Below are 21,593 nucleotides of genomic sequence, written 5' to 3' on the forward strand. Positions count from 1 at the left end.
TCATGTTTGTGTGGTGTGCGTGCGCGCGTACAATAACACATCTTAAGGGCTTGTGCCATAAGTAGTGTTGTTGACAAATGTATTACATTCCATGGCTGGTTTGTAAACAAGGTAAAACAAAAACACATTCCAGAGGATGAAGCTCAAGTTATCTTAGTGAGGATGATAAGACATCACAGCATAAACCCCACCAAGGATCACATGGCCTCCACCTGTATGTGTGTGTGTATGAGACCACCACAAAAACCTTGGGTGTATCCTCCATCTCTACCCTGTTGTTAAGTATTTTCTATTTCAGTGTTGAGAGTACATAACTATTTGTTCATGCCATGCAATTTGAACTATTACAAGCCCCCCGCTCTAAACAATGTGTCATGTTACAATATTACTGTTGTCACTTCAGTGGCCAAAAATGAGCGACTGCTCATTTGCGATGACAGATATACAACATTGAAAGAAACTTTCTTGGTTGTTTACACTGAAAACACCCTAAGGCATACACACAGAAACACATGAGGGCGCATACACACACACATACAGAGAGAGAGAGAGAGAGAGAGAGCGCTATACCCAATGCTGTCGTCCTGTCCCTGTAGGTAATCATTGATACTGTTGACCAGATAGCTGAACAGACGTCCATAGATGGCCTTGGCCAGGTGGTCTCTGTATTGCTCTGACATCTCCACAGTGTGGCGCCGAGTAATCATGTCACCTGACAAATTAGGGACAACATCAAGTTATGTCATGTAATTTGGTTCATAATTTTGTGGGTGTCATTTAATCTTAGGAAAAAAAGCTGAATTTATAACTGCAGGCTCCGGATCCCATCTCCTCAGTCAGATATATTTACATTAGACAGCAGCAATGACATTTTTCCTCTACTTGTCTTTGTAGTAAAGATCAGTCAGTTGGTAAGCATTGTGACAGAGTAGGTCTGCTAATGTGTGGGGAAACAAGGAGAGGCAAGTGATGGCAAAGGCTGGCAAGAAGTTACCTTTGAAGTATTGAACGTCGGAGGTGAGGGCGGTGCTTAAGTCACTGGAGCACACCTGCAACATTCCAGCCACTGTGGAGAAGAAGACAAACATAGAAAAAGACTGAAGCAGAGTGAATGACAGGATGAAAACATTAAAAAAACACCACTAAATATTAACTGTGACGACATAAGTGTCAGAAAGGTAGTGCTGACAACATCCCAGAACCCAATCTGCTCTGACGATGATATCACACTACCATTACAATAAACTCAGCCTCACTGAATCAATCGGTGGACCTGGCAGAAATTAGTCACTGGATTTCTGAGCAGAGCCCATAAACAAGCAGCAGAAACAGGTGACAGCACCCCAGAATCTCTTTGCTGACATCACTAGCCATGACATCACATCTCCGTGACAACGACTAGCACTTTCCTTTTCAGGCACTGATGTCATTTGTTTACCATCTCACAAGGGTTAGGGGTCACAGAAGCACATGAGCTGGTTGCATAATGACAGAGCGAGACAGAGAGAGAAAAGAAAACCCAGACCCTAATAGTGGGGGGAAAAAGTGTGTGTATCAGAGCGATATATCCTCACCATGGTTACCTTTTTGGCAGAAAATGCGGCTAGCCAAACAGGTGACTGTCTGGCCTTTAGCTAGCGTTGGCAAGCCGCCAACCAGACAGAAGGACAGAGGAGGAGGAGCAATGACAGCGATGTAAACAACATGACTGGTGTGATGCACCCCGCTCCTCCCCACCTCCATACAAGGGGGAAATGTGACCCCAGTCATGTGAGGGAGTTACTGACCTCTTTCCAGCAGCTGCAGATCAGAAGGGAAGGCTGTATCGGCATCTGTCAATGCAGTAAAACGCAGATCCCCAGTATGGAGCACAGCAGATAGCAGCATAAACACAGAGTCAACTTCCTGGCAGAGAGAGGGACAGTGGAAAAGAGAGAAAGAGTGTGAGAGAGACTAAAATATCTACCACTAAGAAGTTGAAATTAGCAAAATAGTGATGTGAGCAAAAGCATACATTTCAATTTTTGTCAGTGATAATACCAACTTCCTTTACACAAAATACGGAATCAAACAACTTTTGATTGATTCTGAATCCAACCACCTTCAAAGGCTGATGATGTTCTTGTTTTTCTTAACGTGAACAGATATCATGAAATGGTTTGTAAATTGATCCCACAAACAAGTATTATCTATGTAGCCAAAGCATGGTGGAACTTATTCCTCCATGGAGCTCATTGCCTCGTTACAATGGCCACTGGAATTGATTTAGAATCAAAACCAACTACTCCCGTAAGTTTTGCCACAAGAAAAGAAAATCGGCCACAAATTCGCACCGTTACTACTTTTTTGGCAGGCAGGCACCCAGCTACGTGCTCTGTTTATATCACTGCGCGTGTATGGCAGCTCGGCGTGCAAGAGGGGGCAGCATTCATTTCGGTGAAATATTCACATTATTTAGATTTTATGGGAGGAAATAAGAGCAAGAACATTACAGTGACATGTAATTTGTGCCCAGGTAACAAGAGCCTGTTGCTCTGTTCCAATGATATAGGGATATGTTTGGAAAGCCTATAGCCTATGCAGTTTTATAACTTGTATGTGGGCATATGTTTTGGAAGCCACTTTAATACAATAAATGTGACATTGTGTCTGTTATTCCTGCTATTAGTGTAAAGATTTACAGATTATGGGCCAGACTTGGCTGTGTGATGATGGTACAGTCATTATATTTAAAGGAGGTCTTGACTAAAAACATGCGCGAGGAATTACGAAGGGGTTTTCATTTTTGGTTACGCAAAAGTACTCTAACAAGTTACTTTTCTCAGAAGGTTGGTTCCCCAACGCTGGTCTTCAGTAGGAACAAATAGGCATGGGGCCAAGTGTCAAAGACAGGGTAGGGTGCTTCTAAAGTATTGAGAGAGTTACTTACACACTGTTGGTTATGCATTTTCAAGGACTTTAACAATAAAAGAATTAGAGAATAACCAGTCTTTAAATGTATTGCATCATCAAAAAAAAGGAAAAGAACTAATTTCATTTAGAAAACCTATCACTTTTTCATAATTCATGATGTGCCAACCCTCCTCCCTCCATTCACACACTTCTCTTCCTCCATCCCACTCTAGCTTCCTTTTTGCCCTTGAATAGAGGACGCTTAATGGAATACCCCATTACCCACTGCTCTGGATCTGAGAGGGGGATGTTTGAGTTTGAGGGTGTGCGCCTCTGAGGGTGTGCATGTATGTGTGTGTGTGTGTGTGTGTGTGTATGTATGTGTGTGTGTGAATATGGCTGCATGTGTGCTCTTTCAAGGCAGGATATTGGAGCTGATATCTGTGAGATAAACACAAGCATTAGTCTCTGTCTGACACTCTATATACAGAGAGACCCTCCCTCCCCTGACCACCACCACCACCACCACCACCACCACCACCACCAACACCCCACTTCGGGAGGAGAAGAAAGGAAGCGAGGGAGAGAAAAGGAGCGATATGGAGTGTTAATGACAATTGACCTTTGGGTCTGGACTGAGAGTCGTCCCCTGTTGAGAGCTTAGACAGAGACCAATGGGTGGTCTATCACTTCTACTGCTACTCCCCCTCTTCTTCTTCTGTCTCCTGGTCTTTCTCTCTTATCCAGTGGACACTAGTGCCCTCTGATACTACCACTATCTATCACTCTATTCGTCTGTTACCTTCTTCCTTCCCTGCGTGTATTGACTGCTGCTGGATTAAAAGGTTAGATGATGGTCACACTCTGCTGACAGATGCTGACTGGAAATCTAAGAATAGAACCTGATAATGAGCTGGGAATACAGCTGGTGGAGTACAGGACAGACTGTACCAGTGCACACTGCATGTATCAATGTCCCTCTTCTACATTTGGTAACACTGGAATTTACATGGATTAATTATAACTCATTGCCAATTTACAGTCCAGATCCTAAGAAATTCACATATGTAGGTTGAATATGTTGTGTGAGATCAATGATGCCTGTCTCATTTCAAATGCTTCTTCTGCCTGAGTTGAAAGGACACAGCTGTTGTGTGTGCAGCCTTCAGTATCCCATAATCCATTATTCAATTATATTAAATTATTCAATATACTGGTCAATTGTTTAATGGACCATGAGCGATTCTCGTGAACTTGTGAAGTTGGGAAATTACTTGCGACCCTGTCATTAGGTCATCGGGTATGACTAGAACAACATCCTGGTCATAAAAGTATCTGATTTTACAAATTGATAAGACCGCACATTCACCATTAGTTTTGCTTTCCATGACGACAGAGTACAGACAAGGTGAAAGTTCAGCCCGTAGCCTTTCTGTCCTTTGAAGAATCCCTGCGTTGAGACACTGTCATAGGCTCAGCTTGTGCCAGAAAAAATCTGGGATAAAATCTAATCAATGGCCTGGTGAATATAATTGGATACATGGATTTATTTGAGGGTCTGTGGCATCCACACTTTAAGTGATCACTGCTGTCAATAACCTTCAAATAAACAGGCTCAACGGAAACTATACTGTACCAATTAATACCTGCTTGTTGAAGCCCAGAGCTCGCAGCGCTTGCTTAACAGCCGCAAGGCGTTCTTTGCTCTGGGTAGAGGCTGTAGCTACTGGAGGGTTCTCCCCTGGAAGTCCTCCATTAAGATATCTGGAGTAAGAACACAAACATGGGGTGACATGGATCAATATATCAGACAATAACAAAGCAAACAGGACTACGGGAAGCCTCTTTCTATGATTAGATAACAATGACATATGCATCAACTCCAAAAACGTATCCAAGTGCTCAGCAGGAATTTTTAGTGTGTATAATTGGACGAGCGAAATCTAGACACAAACACTTGATGTTATTGCAGAATTGCATGCAATCCAAGAAAGCTGTGTTTGGGAGGGAAGTTAAAAGGGTAAACAGGGTTTTAAATCTGTAGAATTGGATCACACAGACTCAGCAAAGCTACACAAAGACAAAGTGAGTTAGTGTGAGGCCACAGTGGCTTGTGTGCTTCTCAATCTCTAAAATAGCACCATTCAGGTTAGTGGTTATTTCACTGGTAGTGTACAGTGGAATCTTGATACAGTAACAGTGACTCACAGTTACAATGTAATTCTATGAGTAAGACAGTATGCATGAGTCCAACACAAGCACAAAAATGCACACGCAGACACATGCACACACAGGGGTATGCATACTCACGCAGACACATAAAAGTTGAAACTATTCTCATGCGGATTGCCTTACTGTTTTAACTATACCATGGTGGCAAAAAAGGGTGTTGCTCTGAAGGACACACTTACATAATCCTCACTTATTGCCTACTCCACTTAGTCTGCTTGATACAACATTAAGCAACCACACACAAACTCTCTGAGTTGGGAGAAAAGGAGCTTTTAAAATTGTCATGCCAGTGACTGAATGTAACTTTAATGATTCAAGGATCACATTATCATCAGGCTATTGACAAGTGTAAATTGTAGGCTTGCTTAAGTGTTTTTATGTGAGCAAGGTAAGGCTGACTTGACTTATAAAATGTCAAACCAATTAAACTAAACAGCTTTTGTACTCCAGATCACTATGTATTCAACCACTGTCTACTTTCCCCTGAGATTTTCTGAACTGTTAATATGCAGACAGCATCTGACATCCACATACCTATGAGCCAAGACATTGTTCAGGTAAAGTGCCGACTTCTCCTCAGGTGACAGGCCTTCAGCCATCAGATAGAAGATGCTGAAGCTGTGTTGGTGAGGAGGCAGGTGGACCAGGCGAGACTTCTCCAGCATGTAGGTATACACGTGGGCTAAAACATGAAGTGTGATTCATATTTTAGCAACAGGAGCAGGAGTGTGTAAATAAGAACACAGGGGTAATGATTATAATCACCAATACTCAACATTCAACCTGTGGCCACTGTTTGATGGGAAGTGCTCACTGATGTGATTAATTGGGTTAATAAGGTAAACGGGGTGAAAATGGGATGAAAATACAAACTCCGTAGCAGTGTGACTCATGGGCTTTTACTGCCCCCCGGTGGTGTTTCACTATAGTACAACTGACTGCAGAGAAAACTGCATCATTATGGTACCACGCCTTAGATATATAATGACAATTGCTGTGGTTTATTTCAATGTACTAATATAATAAGCTTTTGGTGATCCAGACTGTGAAAATATTTATAAATTGATATATAAATAAATAAATAAAGATTAACATGTGGGATTAGCTAAAAATACAAGATTCAAATAAAGAATTCATTACTTTTCTTGCTTACCAAAATTAGGACATAGATATTTTAAAGAATTAAGTACATGTCTTTGCAATTAAAAGCTCTTCAACCTACTCTTGTTTCTTATGTGGAATACAAACTATATTGTATGAAAATAAAAGAGAGAAAAAAACAGCAACATTGACAAAAATAGTTACCTCTGAGCAGCCTCCTCTTGTCACAGTATTGGATGGTCAATAGTTTGATAAAACGGCTCGAATTGTTGTTCCTCATGGTCTTTGCATGGCCAAAAGCCTCCAGAATACAGTTCACCTGCACATGTTATCAAACCAAATGAAATGTTATCAGTGATTTAAAATATTTTTCAGACTGACTTTCACTGTATTTCCAAATGATGAAATCCACTTTTCTGTTGATTTCTAGAGCAGAAACAAAAAGGGGCTCTGCTCCATTCCACCTCCCACCACTAGATGTCAACAAGCACCCTTTATATGTGTACTGAGTATTTTTGTGTTACAGGATGATCAGAGTACCAGGCTGACCCAGATATCGACTATATAACGATGACTTCATCAGAACACAGCACTCCCAAGAAACGCACTGCTTTGTTACCCATTTGGGGGACTGCATGCAGAGCGGGTGAATCATGTGTTAAGCACCACAAACATCCACAGCAACAGGGAATAAAACAGGAAGGGCTAATAGTGCTAACCTAAATGATGAATTTTTCTTTTTTTTTTCTTTCCCTTTTTCTATAATACAAGGACGATAAAAAGATCAGCATCCTGATTTACTGGAAAATGTGCCATGGGGGGAATATGGGTGTTTGCTGGTCTATGTACTCTTCAACTGTACTTTTTTCATCAATAAAGTAGATGGAGAATGAACTTTCCTCTAGAAATGATGCTCAAACTATTTTATCTGCTTCACATGGTTCTGTCCTAAAGAATCAGCACCATAGAGATATAGTCACCTAAACAGACACTGAATGCTCAAATGCATTTTTTGTTTCTGGCGAATGACTAGTTATCAAGCAAAGAAGGACAGATGCCAAGCAAAGGACCCATATTCTGATATGCTAATCCATACAGCTATTGTCTTCCTCACCACAGCAGCAGAAGGAAAGCAGGATACATTCACACAGCTATGAAAACTGCTCCACTACAGTGTGTGGTCCCTGATTTTTAGATCACAGACAATAGATGACAGTAAGCGCATTAAGATGATGAGGAAAAGGAGACCATAAGTAAGGATGTAAGACTGTCAGTACTTCACTTGGAGAACACACAAATATTCTTGTGATTCCTGATGAGGACTGATGTGTGTATGTGTAGCACATGGAATAAAAAAAAAAAAAAAAAAAAAACAGAGCACAGGTTGACTATTTTAACGAGATTAGTTTTCCCTTTTTATACATACGGCAGCTCACAGTAAACTAACAAAGAAATGAGTGCCACAAAGGATTTGATACACATGGCCAGGACATTGTAGTTACATCACATGTGCCCTTCCCCATTATAAGCATCCAGGACACATCAACTGATGACTGTTTGAAGAGGAAAGTCGAGTATCCTGAAGAGCATCCTGCAGACAGACAGGTCCAGACTTACGTGTTTCATTCTCGGTTCCAGGGCAAAGCCTTTGGGGGTAGATCGGGCTGTCAGGTGTCTCACTATATGCTTACAGGCTTCTGTTTTCCCCGAACCACTTTCACCACTAGGAGAGACAAAGTGAGAAAGATTGATTCAAATTTGTTATCATTTGTTCATTATGTGATGATGTTATTGTTTTTGATGTTTTTGTCTTAATGCTGCAGTTTTAATACTGCATTATAGGGTACTATTATATATTAGTCTACCCAAGTAATGTATATATCCTTCCTGGTATTTTCCCAACTGAATATAACCATATATAGTACATTTTCTTTTCAAGTTGCTTTTTATAAACTAATAGATAGGGTTTGAGCAAGCAAAGACAACTAAATTAAAAGACTGCTATGAAGAGTAACTGGACTGCAACAATTAAAAGCAAACTTCACAGTACAAATATGTCAGAAGAATAGATGTAATGCAATAAGTCATCAGGGAGTTTCCTACATCTGTCCGCCCACCTGACAATACCCCCTCAGCGACTCCTCCCATCAAATTCATAATCTATTCCTTCTTTCTAACACCACTAACCATGGATCACCACTTTACACGCACTGTGCGGCACTGGAGGCCGGTTTTTAATGTTCTGTTTGTCTGACATACGGTACCTCTACAGTACATGCTCTGACACACACCACCATGCAGAGAGTTGAGACCAGCATAGTAACACCAAGCAGATGGCTTCAGAAGGTCAGTAGCCTTTACTAATGACAGCAGTGTGCTGCGGTGCGCTGTTTGTCAGTGTGTATGTGAGTTGCTATATTTCCTGCTAACAGCCATGCTGAGTATGAAGTGCAAAGGCCTTTCCACTGTCTTTTCATTTACCAGTTTTTATTAGATTTCAAGGGCATTTTGTCAGAGCACTAGCCTCAGGGGATTATTGCTGCTGATTGCCTCTAAACGTGTAGGAGTGTGTGTGTAGGAGTGTGTGTGTGTAGAGGGTGAAACAGAAAGCTTGAATGAAATAGAAGTAAGAAAAGAACACGAAAAGCAGTGATAAAGTGCAGGGGAGGAAGAATAAGTGGGTATATGTGGGAATTCATAGTACAACGTCCTTGCAAGTATGTTTGTGTGTGTGAGTGAGATGGATAGCTTGTGGCCAGAGCGCATTAACTCTCTGCCAGATTGGTTACAACTCAGCAGGAATGTCACTGGAGAGACGGAACGGGATTTAATTGCAATCAGGGAGCTGCCTCCGTCCAGCAGAGGACAAAGAGCAAGGCATTGCAACAATCCCAGCAAACATCCATCTCTGTGTGAACGCTGAACAGATCTACAGCTCGACTCAGGCTGAGAGCTATTAATCTCTAAGGGAGTGTTTAACAGGTGTGGAGGCAGGGGGTGTGGACAAACCAGGTGGCCAGATGAACTCTACTTTTATTCACACAATTATTCAGCTCTTAACATTTTTCAGTGTTCAGCGTTTGTGTGTTCAGAGGGTCGGGAGATGTACCTTAAGATGAAGCACTGGGGGCGTCTCTCCTGCAGCATCATGTGATAAGCTCTCTCTGCTGAGGAGAAGATGTGAGGGGGCAAAGAGGAGCACAGACGACCTGTGGAGCTCAGGTACAACTGACTCACCTGTGAGATGGAGAGAGGTAGAAAGTGTCTGTCAAGATATCAAATTACAACCTGACGTAAGAGAGTGTAACGTTTCAGTAAAGCAGTAATACTATGACACCTGCGTGTTGTGTGTTTAATTACTCTCCTTCAACTCTTACCCCTCATTATAACTATATAATTTAACCCACAGTGATTAAGACATTAATCAAGCTATACAATACATAAACGTGACCCAGACACATTGGCTGGTTTACTTTAAAATAATGAACCAGAAAACACAAATGCACTCCATCTTAATAAGATGACATCTCAGTTTAATAGAAAATAATAACAAGAATCCCTCTGCATTTAGTCTTTAAGGTTTGTGACAATATATTGTGGTATTAATACATCGCAATACAAAAATGCAAAGTATACATGTGGACATAAAGTGGACCACAGTATTAACTAAACCTGATCAGCTGTTTTAGGTTTTTTCTTTTGCTAAGTGAGACTTTTTGTAACTGTTGCTTTGAAAAGTGTTACACACATATTGTATATTATTATGATATTATTACCAAGGGGTCCAATTTACACTGTAACTGTTAACCATCAGAGAATTTGTAGAACGTTTCTACATCTTTAAAAGGGGATTTTTATTATAAAATTGAAAAAAGTTCTTGTTCTAAATTCATTAAACAAAGTTAATGTATTGGACGATGAACTATAACTATTTGTGTGAGCTGACTGTAACACTTCTATTTGCAACCAGTCCAGCAGATGTGTGCCAGTGTTGCATTTGTGTCTGTGGGAAGGAGGATGGGCTGTGGACCACCACAGACCAGAGGGAGTGACAGACGGCCAGCAGATCACACATGTTGTGACATATGTCCTTCTCACACTGGCTCCTCTCTGCTCCTCCACACACCATCTCAGTTGGGTATAGATGCCTGGAGTGAATCCAGACTTAGGCAGGAGGGAGCTTGGCTTTATTCTGTCATGGCAGGAGAATATGTCTCCTAGCTATCCAACCTCACCTGGGTCCACATGAGTGAGCCCTAAACTGGCATTATTTCAGCAGGTAATAAGGACTGAGGACATTTAAGGAGAGTTTAATTCAAAAAGGAGTTATCAAATATTTGTGCTCTAGCACAGGCGCCCTGGTGGTCGAGTGGTTAGAGCGCATGCCACATAAATACAGCATCCTGTTTCGAATCCAGCCAGGGACCTATGCTGCAGGTCATTCCCCTCTTGTTCTCCCTGTTTCCTGTCAGCCTCTCTGCCAGCTACTGACTAAAAAAATAATACACAGTATATACATAACACAGATGGTAATGTTTAATAAGGATTAATTCATTCACATAGAGGGTCTATGCGTTAGATATGTTAAATATATTGTTTTTCACTCATTGTGTGTGTGTGTACATCTTTGTGTGTGTGTCCTTGCTAAACTGGATCCTGTTCTTCCTGACTGATGCAGTGTCAGCCTGATGCTGTGTATCACTGACAGGAAGAATGCATTATTTATCAACCACAAGGTCCATTTCATCTCTTCATGCCCTGCTTATTATACAACTAATGTGTCTCCTTAGTCCAATTTTCCATTTACAATGCTGTATGCATACATGTTTCAAGCATCATTGCATACACAGACCTGCAAGTTCAACATAAGGAGAGCTACTCACAGCATTTCTTGCAAGTCTGTGAAATAGCGGTAATTTAAATGCATGCTTACCAAAGTGGAGTAGATGGGCAGCTCTTTGTTTGGATTCGACAGCAAAAGGATGTGTCCAATATAAGTCTAAAAACAGTGACAAAACAAACCAGTCATCCTCAAGTCAATATCTCAGTTTCAAAACATCAACTTGGTTAAATATTGTAAAACATTTATGTGTGAGGTTGCACTGTTCTGGTTTGACATACAAACAGGCTGAGGCTGGGTAATAATTACTTACAGACTGCCTATAACCAACACTGAGTGTTGACCCTTTCTTTTCTTCACATCAGTATTCATGGTGATGACTATATCTATTATATATACATGTATGCTAAACTCATTGCAGTAGAAGGTCAGGAAGGGACTTTCAAGGATAACCTCAGTAATGACCTTTTTCCAATAAAAACAACAATTGTGCCCTCCCACACACCGTACACATAGACCCTGATGCCATTTAGATACAAATAACCAACTCTCAATTTCTGACCCTTTCCCACTAAACTGCTAACCCCTACAAAGAGTCCCGGAGGCTGAAAGCTAAACGCTCAGTCCCATGGGAGAGCGCAGGCTTTGCTAACATTCTGTAACATGCTGCTCTGTCCTTAGGTTTCTGACTCAAGGTTAATGACTGGAAAAAATGTCCTGTCAGCAGACATTATGTAGAGCAAAACTGAGACAACCTTCCTAATGTTTTTTTCTTTATAACCAAGTAAAACCTGTCTGAGAGAGGTGAGCCTCTTCTCCACTAACTCTGTGGTTAAATCTCATAACATGCTTGTCAATAATTTAGCCTTCATCACTGGCTTCTCTCATATCTTTCCCCAGTTCCTCAATGCTCTCCTTCAGGGTTTAGCAGTGCACTGGTCCCTCTCTGCCGACAGAAGGCAGAAGACCACTCATCAAAGCCCCATTTCTGACCACCCTGCTGGGAACATATGGAGCCTTCACTGCCTTTGTCCTCCCCCTATTTCTGTCCTTTACCACATCTCTGCTTTCTTTCTTGAAATGCCCTTTATTGTGGATATAAGGTCAAGTAGATTAGTTATGTAAACAATAATGAGAATAATAAAATCAGTTTTTGCTTATTTCAGTGGCATTATAAAGAATGGATACTATACTTCAAACTACCTTTAAGCCCTTATTTGATTACCTGGCTTTGTTTAGGAATGTTAGCTAAACACAGAATTGAACATAATGCATGAGTGTGCACCTCCATGTCAGTGAAATTACACAGTCACATCAAACCATGTCCCCATGATACAGTTTGTCCACTCACTGTCCTCTCTTTACCACTCCTTCTGCCAAATTAACTGCACCTCGTTATCCAACCCTCATTAATCCACCACTCTACTTCCCTTTATTGTCGTCCCCTTATCCGTGTCCCCTGCTGTGGCTAACCTTACTTTCCATATGGGTTTTTCGTGATAATAGACTATTACTGCATCTTCACAGCGCAAAGAGTGTACCAGATAGCTCTACATTGATCTGGTTTCAGTCTTTATAGAGCTTAGTCCCCTGTGGAGATGTATGAGCCAGACTACAGTTTTAGCGGAAAGTAGAAAATGACAGGAATGTAAAATGGACAGATAGCTGGAGATGAAGGCATTTTATTTCTGAATATAAGTATAGATTTATCTTTCCAATCGATCTAAATGGTATTGATTTTGCAACTGTCTATGGTGTCGGTGTGTGTGTGTGTGTGTGTGGGGGGGGGGTGTTAACAGGCCAGAACAGAGAAGTGAAGGGATTCAGCTCATAAACACAACCTTACTTGTCCAGAGACATAACTATGTTCAGTAAAAATGACTATTCGCAACCAGTCATTGGCTATAAACGTAGTAGTGAGCCAGAGGTCACACATAGTATTACTTTTTATACAATAGTTTTTAGAGCTTTAGAGGAGGAGACAATGTCTGTGATGCACTGTGTGTGATGTTTACACTTGAGAAACAAGGTATACTACATACTACATATTCTGGAGGGGAAAACACTGCAGTGCTCAGGGGTGAAAATGTGATGTGATCTCAACATCACACCATGAAATTCCCAGACCATAAACAACACTTCACTATGAATAAACAACTGGCCTGGTTATGCCCGAGAGAGACTGTGTGTTTGCATGTCTCTGTGTTCAGATGAAAGTTTAATGTTAAGAGGGATTTGTGAAGTGGCAGAAGGACAGCAGAGTCGTACATAGATTTGGTCGTTGCCAAAGCGCTTCTGCATCTCGTAGAGCAGGCTGCTGTCAGTCAGCTCACTGAGGGACGCTAAATCGTCATTGGGTGCCGGAGGCATCAGCTTCACCTGAAGAGAAAGCAGAGAGTTAAAAACAAAAGGATTTTGTTCACCAGTTGATTTCTTTCAGTAGTCCACCTTCCAGCTGAGAGAGGGGAACTAACCTGTTAAATTATTTTTTGTGTCTGCAATGATCTTGGGTCTCAACTGCATAGATCCACATTTGACACTTAACAAGTAATTATTTTATAACTTCTCAAATGTCATTGGCTAATCGGCATCAACTTTAACACAATTTCATGTGTCCATGTCATTAGTCAGACTCCCCACTTCTCCGTCAGATGCGAAACTTCTAAGAAACCCTGGGCTGATAGGACTAAAGTGCTTCATGATGGTCAAGTTCAATACATGGTTGCCTTTCATAACAGCTGAAACGTTGACAAAAACAAGGTTTTCCCAACATGAAAGTAAAAAATGGAATATGTGAAACCTCTTGTTTTTCTGTGTAGCCTGTCATACTTGGGATATGTGGGAGTATCTGTTTTCTTAGTGTCAGTGACAAAGTACCTGTTCCAATTTGCTTGCTCCAGAGCTGAAGGGGCCATCTAGGCCATTGTCCTGGGAGGGCTGTCGGCTCAGTGCTGCACCTGCCTCTCTGAACATGGCACACTTCTCCAGCAGACTGTCCCGCTTAGAAATAGAGAGACCCAGGGGGTTCCTGCATAAATCAGCAGATGGAGGGACAGGAAGCACATTTTGGGAAAATTTGAGGATGAAGACACAGAAAAGAAAAAGGACCAAAAAGAAAACATGTTTTTAAATATCTGTAGTGACCCTAAAACAAAAGATGTGCTTATTTAACCGTTAACCTACAAGTTCTTGACAGGGGTGTTGAGGTCATGTGATCCGCCCTCATAGCGTTGGTCAGTGGAGGGGAGAGGAGTGGAGGGGTCTTTCAGTCTCTGCAGCCAGCTCTCCTCTCCGTTCAGCAGCATATCAGCTATGGGCTCTGATGCGGCTATATCTGGTAACACCATACACACAAGAGTAAATCAGTTCAACATTGTGAGCGTTGAAAATGAAAACAAGATTCACAGAGAATTTTTTTTTTTTTTTTGGGGGGGGGGGGGGGGGGGGGGGGGGGGGGGGGGGGGGGGGGGGGGGGGACGACTATGGGAGTTCCTCTTTACATGCATTCTCTACTGTCCCTATAGTGTAAAGACACTGGTGAAAAGACAATTAAAATGGGGTAATATTGTTAGCTAAAGATACTCTGAAACAACCAGATGCATCTCTCTCCTCAACCTTCCTTTACAATCTCTACAGATGGTGCAGAATGTGAACCCCACTGTGGATCAATCCAACTGTGCTTAAGAGGAAGGAGGAGTTAAGATTCCCCATTGTCTGTAATGAGGTTTAACAGGGCACAGGGGAAGGGAATGGCTTCATCCTGTCTTTTTATTTCTGTATGACTGACAACCCCCTAGACTCCCATCACTTGCTCTGTCTTTCTTTCATCATGTGGCTACTAAAGGGGTGGGGGTGTGTGGGGGGAGCTCCAAATGAAAAAGAGGAGGATTGTCTCAGTCTCTAAGGGGTTGTCTCACATCTGTTATAAGCCTACATGCTGGAAGGGGGTATTGATTAGGATCAGAATGAGGCAGCCAAAGGTGTGCTGAATGCATGGGAGTAAATGGTTACAGGGCAGTCACACTACTGTATTGTATTTCACAATGGAGAGGTTAGAAGGTAAAGCCCCTCTCTATGACACGTTTCATCATTACACACAAGACACGGCTTACATGGACAATGACTACACTACATTCGTCAGGAGCCCGGTTCAAAGTCGTTTTATAATGATTCTGTTCAGGTTTTTACAGGCAGTTATTTCTAAACCTGCCGATCGGTGCAGATCGATTAGTGCCATCAGCCAATCATGGCTTTCACTCCAACATTAATATCAATTTGTATAGAACATTATAACACCCACAGAGCCAGAATGAGCACTTCATTCAGTAGTTAAGGATAGAATGTTTTCTGAATTACACATCTATGAGATGTGAGAGACTGAAAGATCCCCTGCTGAGTTTTCTGATTAATGAACAGTTATGTTTACAGTCAGGGTTATTCTTCAAAATGCATTGTTTGCATCTTGAGGCCTTATAACTGTGTTGAACAGCAAAGACAATTTTTTTGAAACATCTGACACCTGAAATATTTACATTCATGTTTACATCAGCTGCCAGTCTTCTTCTTCCCTGCCTTTTATTGGCACAATGGTGTTTTACTTGGAGTGTTACTGTCTCCAACTGTTTTGGCATACCTTCAAACCAGCTCAGGTTAGAAACTATACGGTATATGACACCTCTAACAGATATTAAAATTAGATGGGTGGGATTGAAAGGGGATCCATAAATTCAATACCATTGTAAGAGTGGGCATCGTTTTTCAGATGGTACAGTATATTTATCTGAGTCTTTTCTTAACTATAGTGCCTACCAGTCAAACAAACACCCACATACCTACACATTCTGCCAACATTGATTGAATTGGTGCACATTTTCTTAATTTAGACCTCTTTAGACCTTCTGTTAATCTTGTACACTTCCATTATAAAAAAAACAAAACAATACAAGCTTCTGGATAATGATGTGCTTGCTTTATGCCCATTAGCAAAAATTAATCACATCAGCCCCCCATGATAGCTGCTAACACCAAAATTTAATCAGTGCACATATGTGTGGAACTGCATGCGTAAGGTGTTAATAATACTATCTTTCATTAATAAATTATTTCTCTCTTGCAGATACACTCAGATCTGCACAGAGGCTCACCAGAGACTGATTATGAGAGAGCCTCATTCACTTTGTATTGAGTATGTACACCGTGGGTAAGTGAAGGAGTGAGTGAGAGTGTGAGTCAGTGAGTGTGTGTGTATATACGAGTCTGTGTTTAATATTATCACAGTGATTATTAATGCATTTGAACAGACTCAGCTGAATAAGTCAAAATCCATTTCTCTGCTTCTTTGCTCCATTACATCTTGCTTGCTAAAACATGTCTTCAAGCTGCAATATTTGCGTATACACACACCCACATGTATATTTGTGTGAATGCCTAAATGTGTTACCTGAGGGCTTGTCTTGGTTGCAGTTCAACAGAGTCGTGTTCGCTCCGTGCTTCAGGAGTTGGCTAACGATGCTTGTCTGTAAGAGATGGCATAAACAACCACATCCAGTTGCATTAGAGCCAAGAAAATGTCAAACATTTCTAGGGCACTATGTCTCAAAGAATTAATGCAAAAACAAAAAAGCTGATTACAGCACATTTAAAATGTGTTTACTTTATTTCTTGTGTTGAAAACCATAGAAAACATTGTGGTTATTTCAGCATTTATTGCTACAGTGCAGATATAGACAGGATATACTGTGACACAGACCTAGACTCTAAGCAAATGGTACATGCAGTGTATGTGACTTATGATAGGTCTATACTAGTGCTGCCCTTGTCAGAGAAGATCCTTTAATAACGCACATATCTTCCATCACATGTCACAGTGGAAGAACCCCATAGTCGTCTGTGCTCATTTCTACACACTGTGATATGTGATGGCTTTCATCTCTGCCCTGCACTGTTCTGTGTAACAGAAGGCATCCAGTCTCTCCTTTCTTTCATTGAGGCTGTATTAAAATGTGTTTCGGTGATACGATCACAAATGGACAGCTGAGACAATGCTGTTCACACCTGTGTTTATGATGCATCTCCAAGGTGTCCAGTTGACTACTTATGTTAAAATTTCGTTGTTGCCTACATCACTTCTGCCAGAAGTCCCTGCGCACCGTTATTATGTCAGTCTTTCACCAGACAAAGGCCAGATTTGTTTTGCATGGGCTAGCTAAGAAAACAAAAAAGTTTCAAGAACCGATATACATGTATTGGCTATGCCAGATGTTGAGATGAGCAAGACAAAGTCATTCGGTGCCAGCACACTGTCACCAAAACGACCACCACATCCTGTATTGATGACGTATTTTCCTGTTACAGTATGTCCTTGTAAGGGACACATCAGGACACATTAGCAGACCACCTCAAGCGGTTTGAGTGATCTGACCACAATATGCCTTGGTGGTCATTTAAAGTGTTATTTAGCGTTGTCCACTTGTGATCTGATGGCCCAAAATGCATTTTAAAACAAGAGTAAACAGGGTCATTGCTCCATCATCTTCTACAGTCTTTTCCCCTAACAGCTGTGACTAATGCACTGTGATCTGTAAATATTTATTTGTGATTAGTGTACGTGATGTGTCGATTGTCTTAAGTGTGAATCGATTTATTGATAATAGACAAGTACATTAAATGTCTTTGGTGATGAAGGGAAGATGGCATCGACATGGTCTTGAGTGCAGCTTGAAGTGCAACATGAAGACACAGTTTCAAAATGAATATTATATTAGTGTGGCTGATAAAAAAACAAAAGAATCTATTCGACCAGGGTGAATTCTTGGAAAATATCTTTCTGAAGTACTGTATATTAAACCTGCAGTACAGAACTTTTACATATAAATGAATGTCCGTTACATTCAAGCCCTTGCAAAAATGAGTTCAAATGAAGCTGATTAAGCCTATCACCACCTGGTAAAACTGTCTGTATTTCACAGTATATAGAGTTTAAAAATCTCATTTTGGGAGCAACATTACCACACTGGCCATTTGACTGTTAATCGTGTAGCACCTCTGGACTTTCCAAATGTTATAGATCCAAATGAATCAAAATCTGACAGTTAAAAGAGTAATGTTAAAGGGGTTGTGTGAGGGTCAAAACAATTTACCCAGTGTTTTACAGACACAATGGTAGATTATGGCGAGTGGTGTAGTGGCATAACGGGACGACAGCGTGCTGCATGCCTGTGTCAGGCGATCACAGCCGAGCACCCCTTTACTCACTCCAGCTTAAACCCAAAGCATCACCTTCTGCACGCAACACACCAAGAAATGTTCATTGAATGAGCTTTATAATGTATGCATATCAATGGGATGAAAAATACTTGCTCTGATTGGCTGGCAGATTTCCATTTACACTGTATACCAGGTTTTTTTCAGTTTATTACACAGCAAGTAACCATATAATTATGTTTATGCAAAATTAGCAGTTCATTTATTTCCACAAATATCCTTAAACTGACCACAAGCTAGAACTCTTAATCTGCGCGAATCACTATTTGAATAAGTCAAACAAAAAGGGTTACCATAGTGATCAACACACAGAAAATGAATGCCCAGCTCTGTAGTTCTCCTCAGCTCTATGGACCATTTTAGCGTCTTTCAGCTCATTGCTTTGTTTTGTAACTTTACTGTTTGGTTCACTTTCGCCACTCTCATCAAACTTGCTTTCAGCAAGCAGCCATTTTTAAAGCAAACAGCACAGATAAATCCACTACTCACTACATGACCTGAACTACACAGCAGAAAGACAAAGTTAGCGATTAGGTGGTGAACAGAACATTTTTTTAGTGGCTAAAGAGCAGGATATTTCGCTTAGAGTTGGTTGAGACTAAAACAGAGCTAAAAGAGGAGTGACTATTGAACTTATTATATTAGACCAACACACTTTTCCAACACACTTGGAAAAGTGTGTTGGTAATTAACCAGTTTCAATAAATTAAAAAAAAGAAAAGAAGAAAAAATCAACAGAATAATTATAGAAGTAGCAGAGCTTATTTGTACTATAGCAGAGTGATCATCTGCAATACAGGAGTATGAATCAGCACATTCAGCAGACTGGCCCTGACCCATACAAGCAGGTGTTCAGAGCATCTCTGCTGCCCACAAACACAGCTGCACTCACACCCTATAAATACTGACCACACGTCACTAGCACTGCAATATCTAAACCCTTGAGTGGGTAAAAGTTTAGAAGACAACCTGAAAAAAGGTCATCAGTATGTACAGACCAGCATGGACACAATTACTTCCTCATAACTGATGTAGATTCAGACAAATAGAAAGAACAATTTTGCTTTCCAAAGAATAGTGAGGACCCAAATGCATTTTATATTTGTCATATGACTTGAAAATTAATCTTGAGGTTAACAACAGTGCTTCAGAAGATAAAACTTTCATATAAAGCTTGTGATTGCTTTATTGCCGCAGCTTTTGCATGTACCTTCATTAAAAAATAGAATGAAATAATCCAATCCCAGCAGGGTTACATTTTAACACTCTGTCATTAAAAAAAAACAAAACAACAGATAACTATTTAAAAATTCTTCCCTAAAGATGACATAACTTGAAAATCCTGACTCAACCCGGGATGGCAAGGACCAGGGTCCACCTTATCACAAGACAAGTGAGAGAAGCTTAATTAGCTGCAGTAATAGGGTCATACATCTTCTTAAAGGGTCAGTCTATGGGTTTCATGTACCAGCCAGTGCTACAGTTGCCAGCCAGTGTTTCCAGGCAACGGTTTGCTTCCGCCTCATATCAGTAAAACGTCTTATTAGTGGGACCAGTCATTTACTGGACTAGATATATACACACATCCTGAACCCATAATGTCCTGTGTCACTGTTGTGCCACTATCCGGCCAGCTATAAGGGAATGGTGACAGGAAGTGAGTGTAAAGAAGGCTCAGTGAGTAGTTGGTATGCAAGAAGCAAAGCACTGGCACCAGTAAAGAGCCGAAGGCTGAGGTGATTTAGCACTGCAAAGGAAACCTAATCGATGGTCCAATCCTCTAGACTGCCACTCTTAAGTCAGATGCACTTACATATTACACACTCATACATACACAGAGTAACTGCATATGCATAAAGTCTGGGGGAAAAAAGACATTAGGAGGTTATTATTCCATTGAGAATATTGCTCTGTGGAAGATGTGCACATTTAGATCCATTAATCTTATTAGATAGTCGACTAATAACTAAATAAAGACAACGTGTAGGAGGAAAGAAAGAAAAAAGCAGCTGATGTGTATAAGTGAAAACAGAGAAAGGTTGTGAAGTAACACTCTAGTGGAGGGAAAACACGTCCTCAGGCTAGATAAACCCAAGACATAGAGAGCAACTCTAAATACTAAATGAATGAAATCTCTTTGTCAACAGCCAAGCAAACAGCCCAGAAATGTAATTAAATATCTAGTTGGGTCAGCAAGATTTTAACATGATCACTTCCCTTCACTTCATAGCTGGATCTCTCCCAAACCACCAGATCATATTGCTCCAACAACTCACATCCGCCCTATCTGTAAATCAATCATTTTTCCTCTATGAGAGCATAGCATTACCATTAAACATCTAATCTAAAATGCTGTAACAAATACATATGCAGTGCAGTTTGATGGTTTCTGATCAATAGGCCCAAAAAGAGCAGTTTATCAGAGTGTGTGCAGGGTAACTGGAGGCAAGTTTCTCAGAAGAAAAATCCATCCATCAATAATTTCCTCATTATTTTGTTCATTTCATTAGTGGTTGCAATCAATTTTGATTAATGCCGCTAGATGAGTAGAAATTAGAAGACTACTTAATGAAAGTCAACATTTTGACATGTTTCATGCAGCAGTGGGTTACCTGTCCATATTTAGCAGCAAGGTGGAGAGGGGTCCAGAAGTTATTGTCTGCAGGATGAGGGTCTGCCCCACTATCCAACAAGACAGACACCACGTCCCTATATCCACTGGCACATGCTATATGGAGCTTCAGAGACAGAAAGAGTGAGTTATGATGGCAAAAAGAAGAAAGTATCTTTTAAAAGGTGATTTCAGGAAACAACAAACCAACCATTAATAAAAGGACAGATGCAAATAAAGGTACACACAAACACTAGCTAACATGAGCATGACATACCAGAGTGACCTTGTCATCATTGGGCTGGTTGAGGCTTCCCCCTGTGGCTATTATCTGCCTCACATCAGACAGCATGGTGCTGGGTCTCTGTGTCTTCATAGCGTGCATGGATGACACATCTACACCTACAAAAACAAACACAAGCATGACTGACACATTCATGCTGCAGTATGTCTGTGGCGTCACATAAACTTGGCACCTCAGATTCATTAGTTAATGAAATATGACAAAATGCTTACTTTACTGACTTTGGCAATATGTACACTGGGGAGGAAGAGGAAGGGGGGGGGGGGGGGGGGGGGGGGTTACAATCAAGTAAAAGGATCTGATATGTTTGCATTTGCATTTAAAAATTGCCTCCTTTGCAGAACTGTATT

At 40.9% G+C, this 21,593-nt stretch overlaps 1 protein-coding gene across 1 annotated transcript in view; it reads right to left on the reverse strand.

Annotated features, from left to right (window-relative positions):
• myo16 (myosin XVI) overlaps nucleotides 1-21,593 on the reverse strand; it is an 80,993-nt gene that overhangs the window by 33,480 nt on the left and 25,920 nt on the right. The window contains exons 6-20 of the mRNA XM_062432089.1: nucleotides 21,217-21,341; nucleotides 20,941-21,066; nucleotides 16,506-16,581; nucleotides 14,249-14,399; nucleotides 13,943-14,093; nucleotides 13,334-13,444; nucleotides 11,159-11,224; nucleotides 9,335-9,462; nucleotides 7,843-7,948; nucleotides 6,430-6,544; nucleotides 5,659-5,806; nucleotides 4,539-4,656; nucleotides 1,788-1,905; nucleotides 995-1,066; nucleotides 571-712 (exon numbers count right to left, since the gene is read on the reverse strand). Of these exons, the coding sequence (XP_062288073.1) occupies nucleotides 571-712; nucleotides 995-1,066; nucleotides 1,788-1,905; nucleotides 4,539-4,656; nucleotides 5,659-5,806; nucleotides 6,430-6,544; nucleotides 7,843-7,948; nucleotides 9,335-9,462; nucleotides 11,159-11,224; nucleotides 13,334-13,444; nucleotides 13,943-14,093; nucleotides 14,249-14,399; nucleotides 16,506-16,581; nucleotides 20,941-21,066; nucleotides 21,217-21,341 (1,753 nt within the window). The remainder of the gene's footprint in view (nucleotides 1-570; nucleotides 713-994; nucleotides 1,067-1,787; nucleotides 1,906-4,538; nucleotides 4,657-5,658; nucleotides 5,807-6,429; nucleotides 6,545-7,842; nucleotides 7,949-9,334; nucleotides 9,463-11,158; nucleotides 11,225-13,333; nucleotides 13,445-13,942; nucleotides 14,094-14,248; nucleotides 14,400-16,505; nucleotides 16,582-20,940; nucleotides 21,067-21,216; nucleotides 21,342-21,593) is intronic.

The sequence above is a fragment of the Scomber scombrus genome, chromosome 13, assembly GCF_963691925.1.
Source record: "Scomber scombrus chromosome 13, fScoSco1.1, whole genome shotgun sequence".
Lineage (NCBI taxonomy): Eukaryota > Metazoa > Chordata > Actinopteri > Scombriformes > Scombridae > Scomber > Scomber scombrus.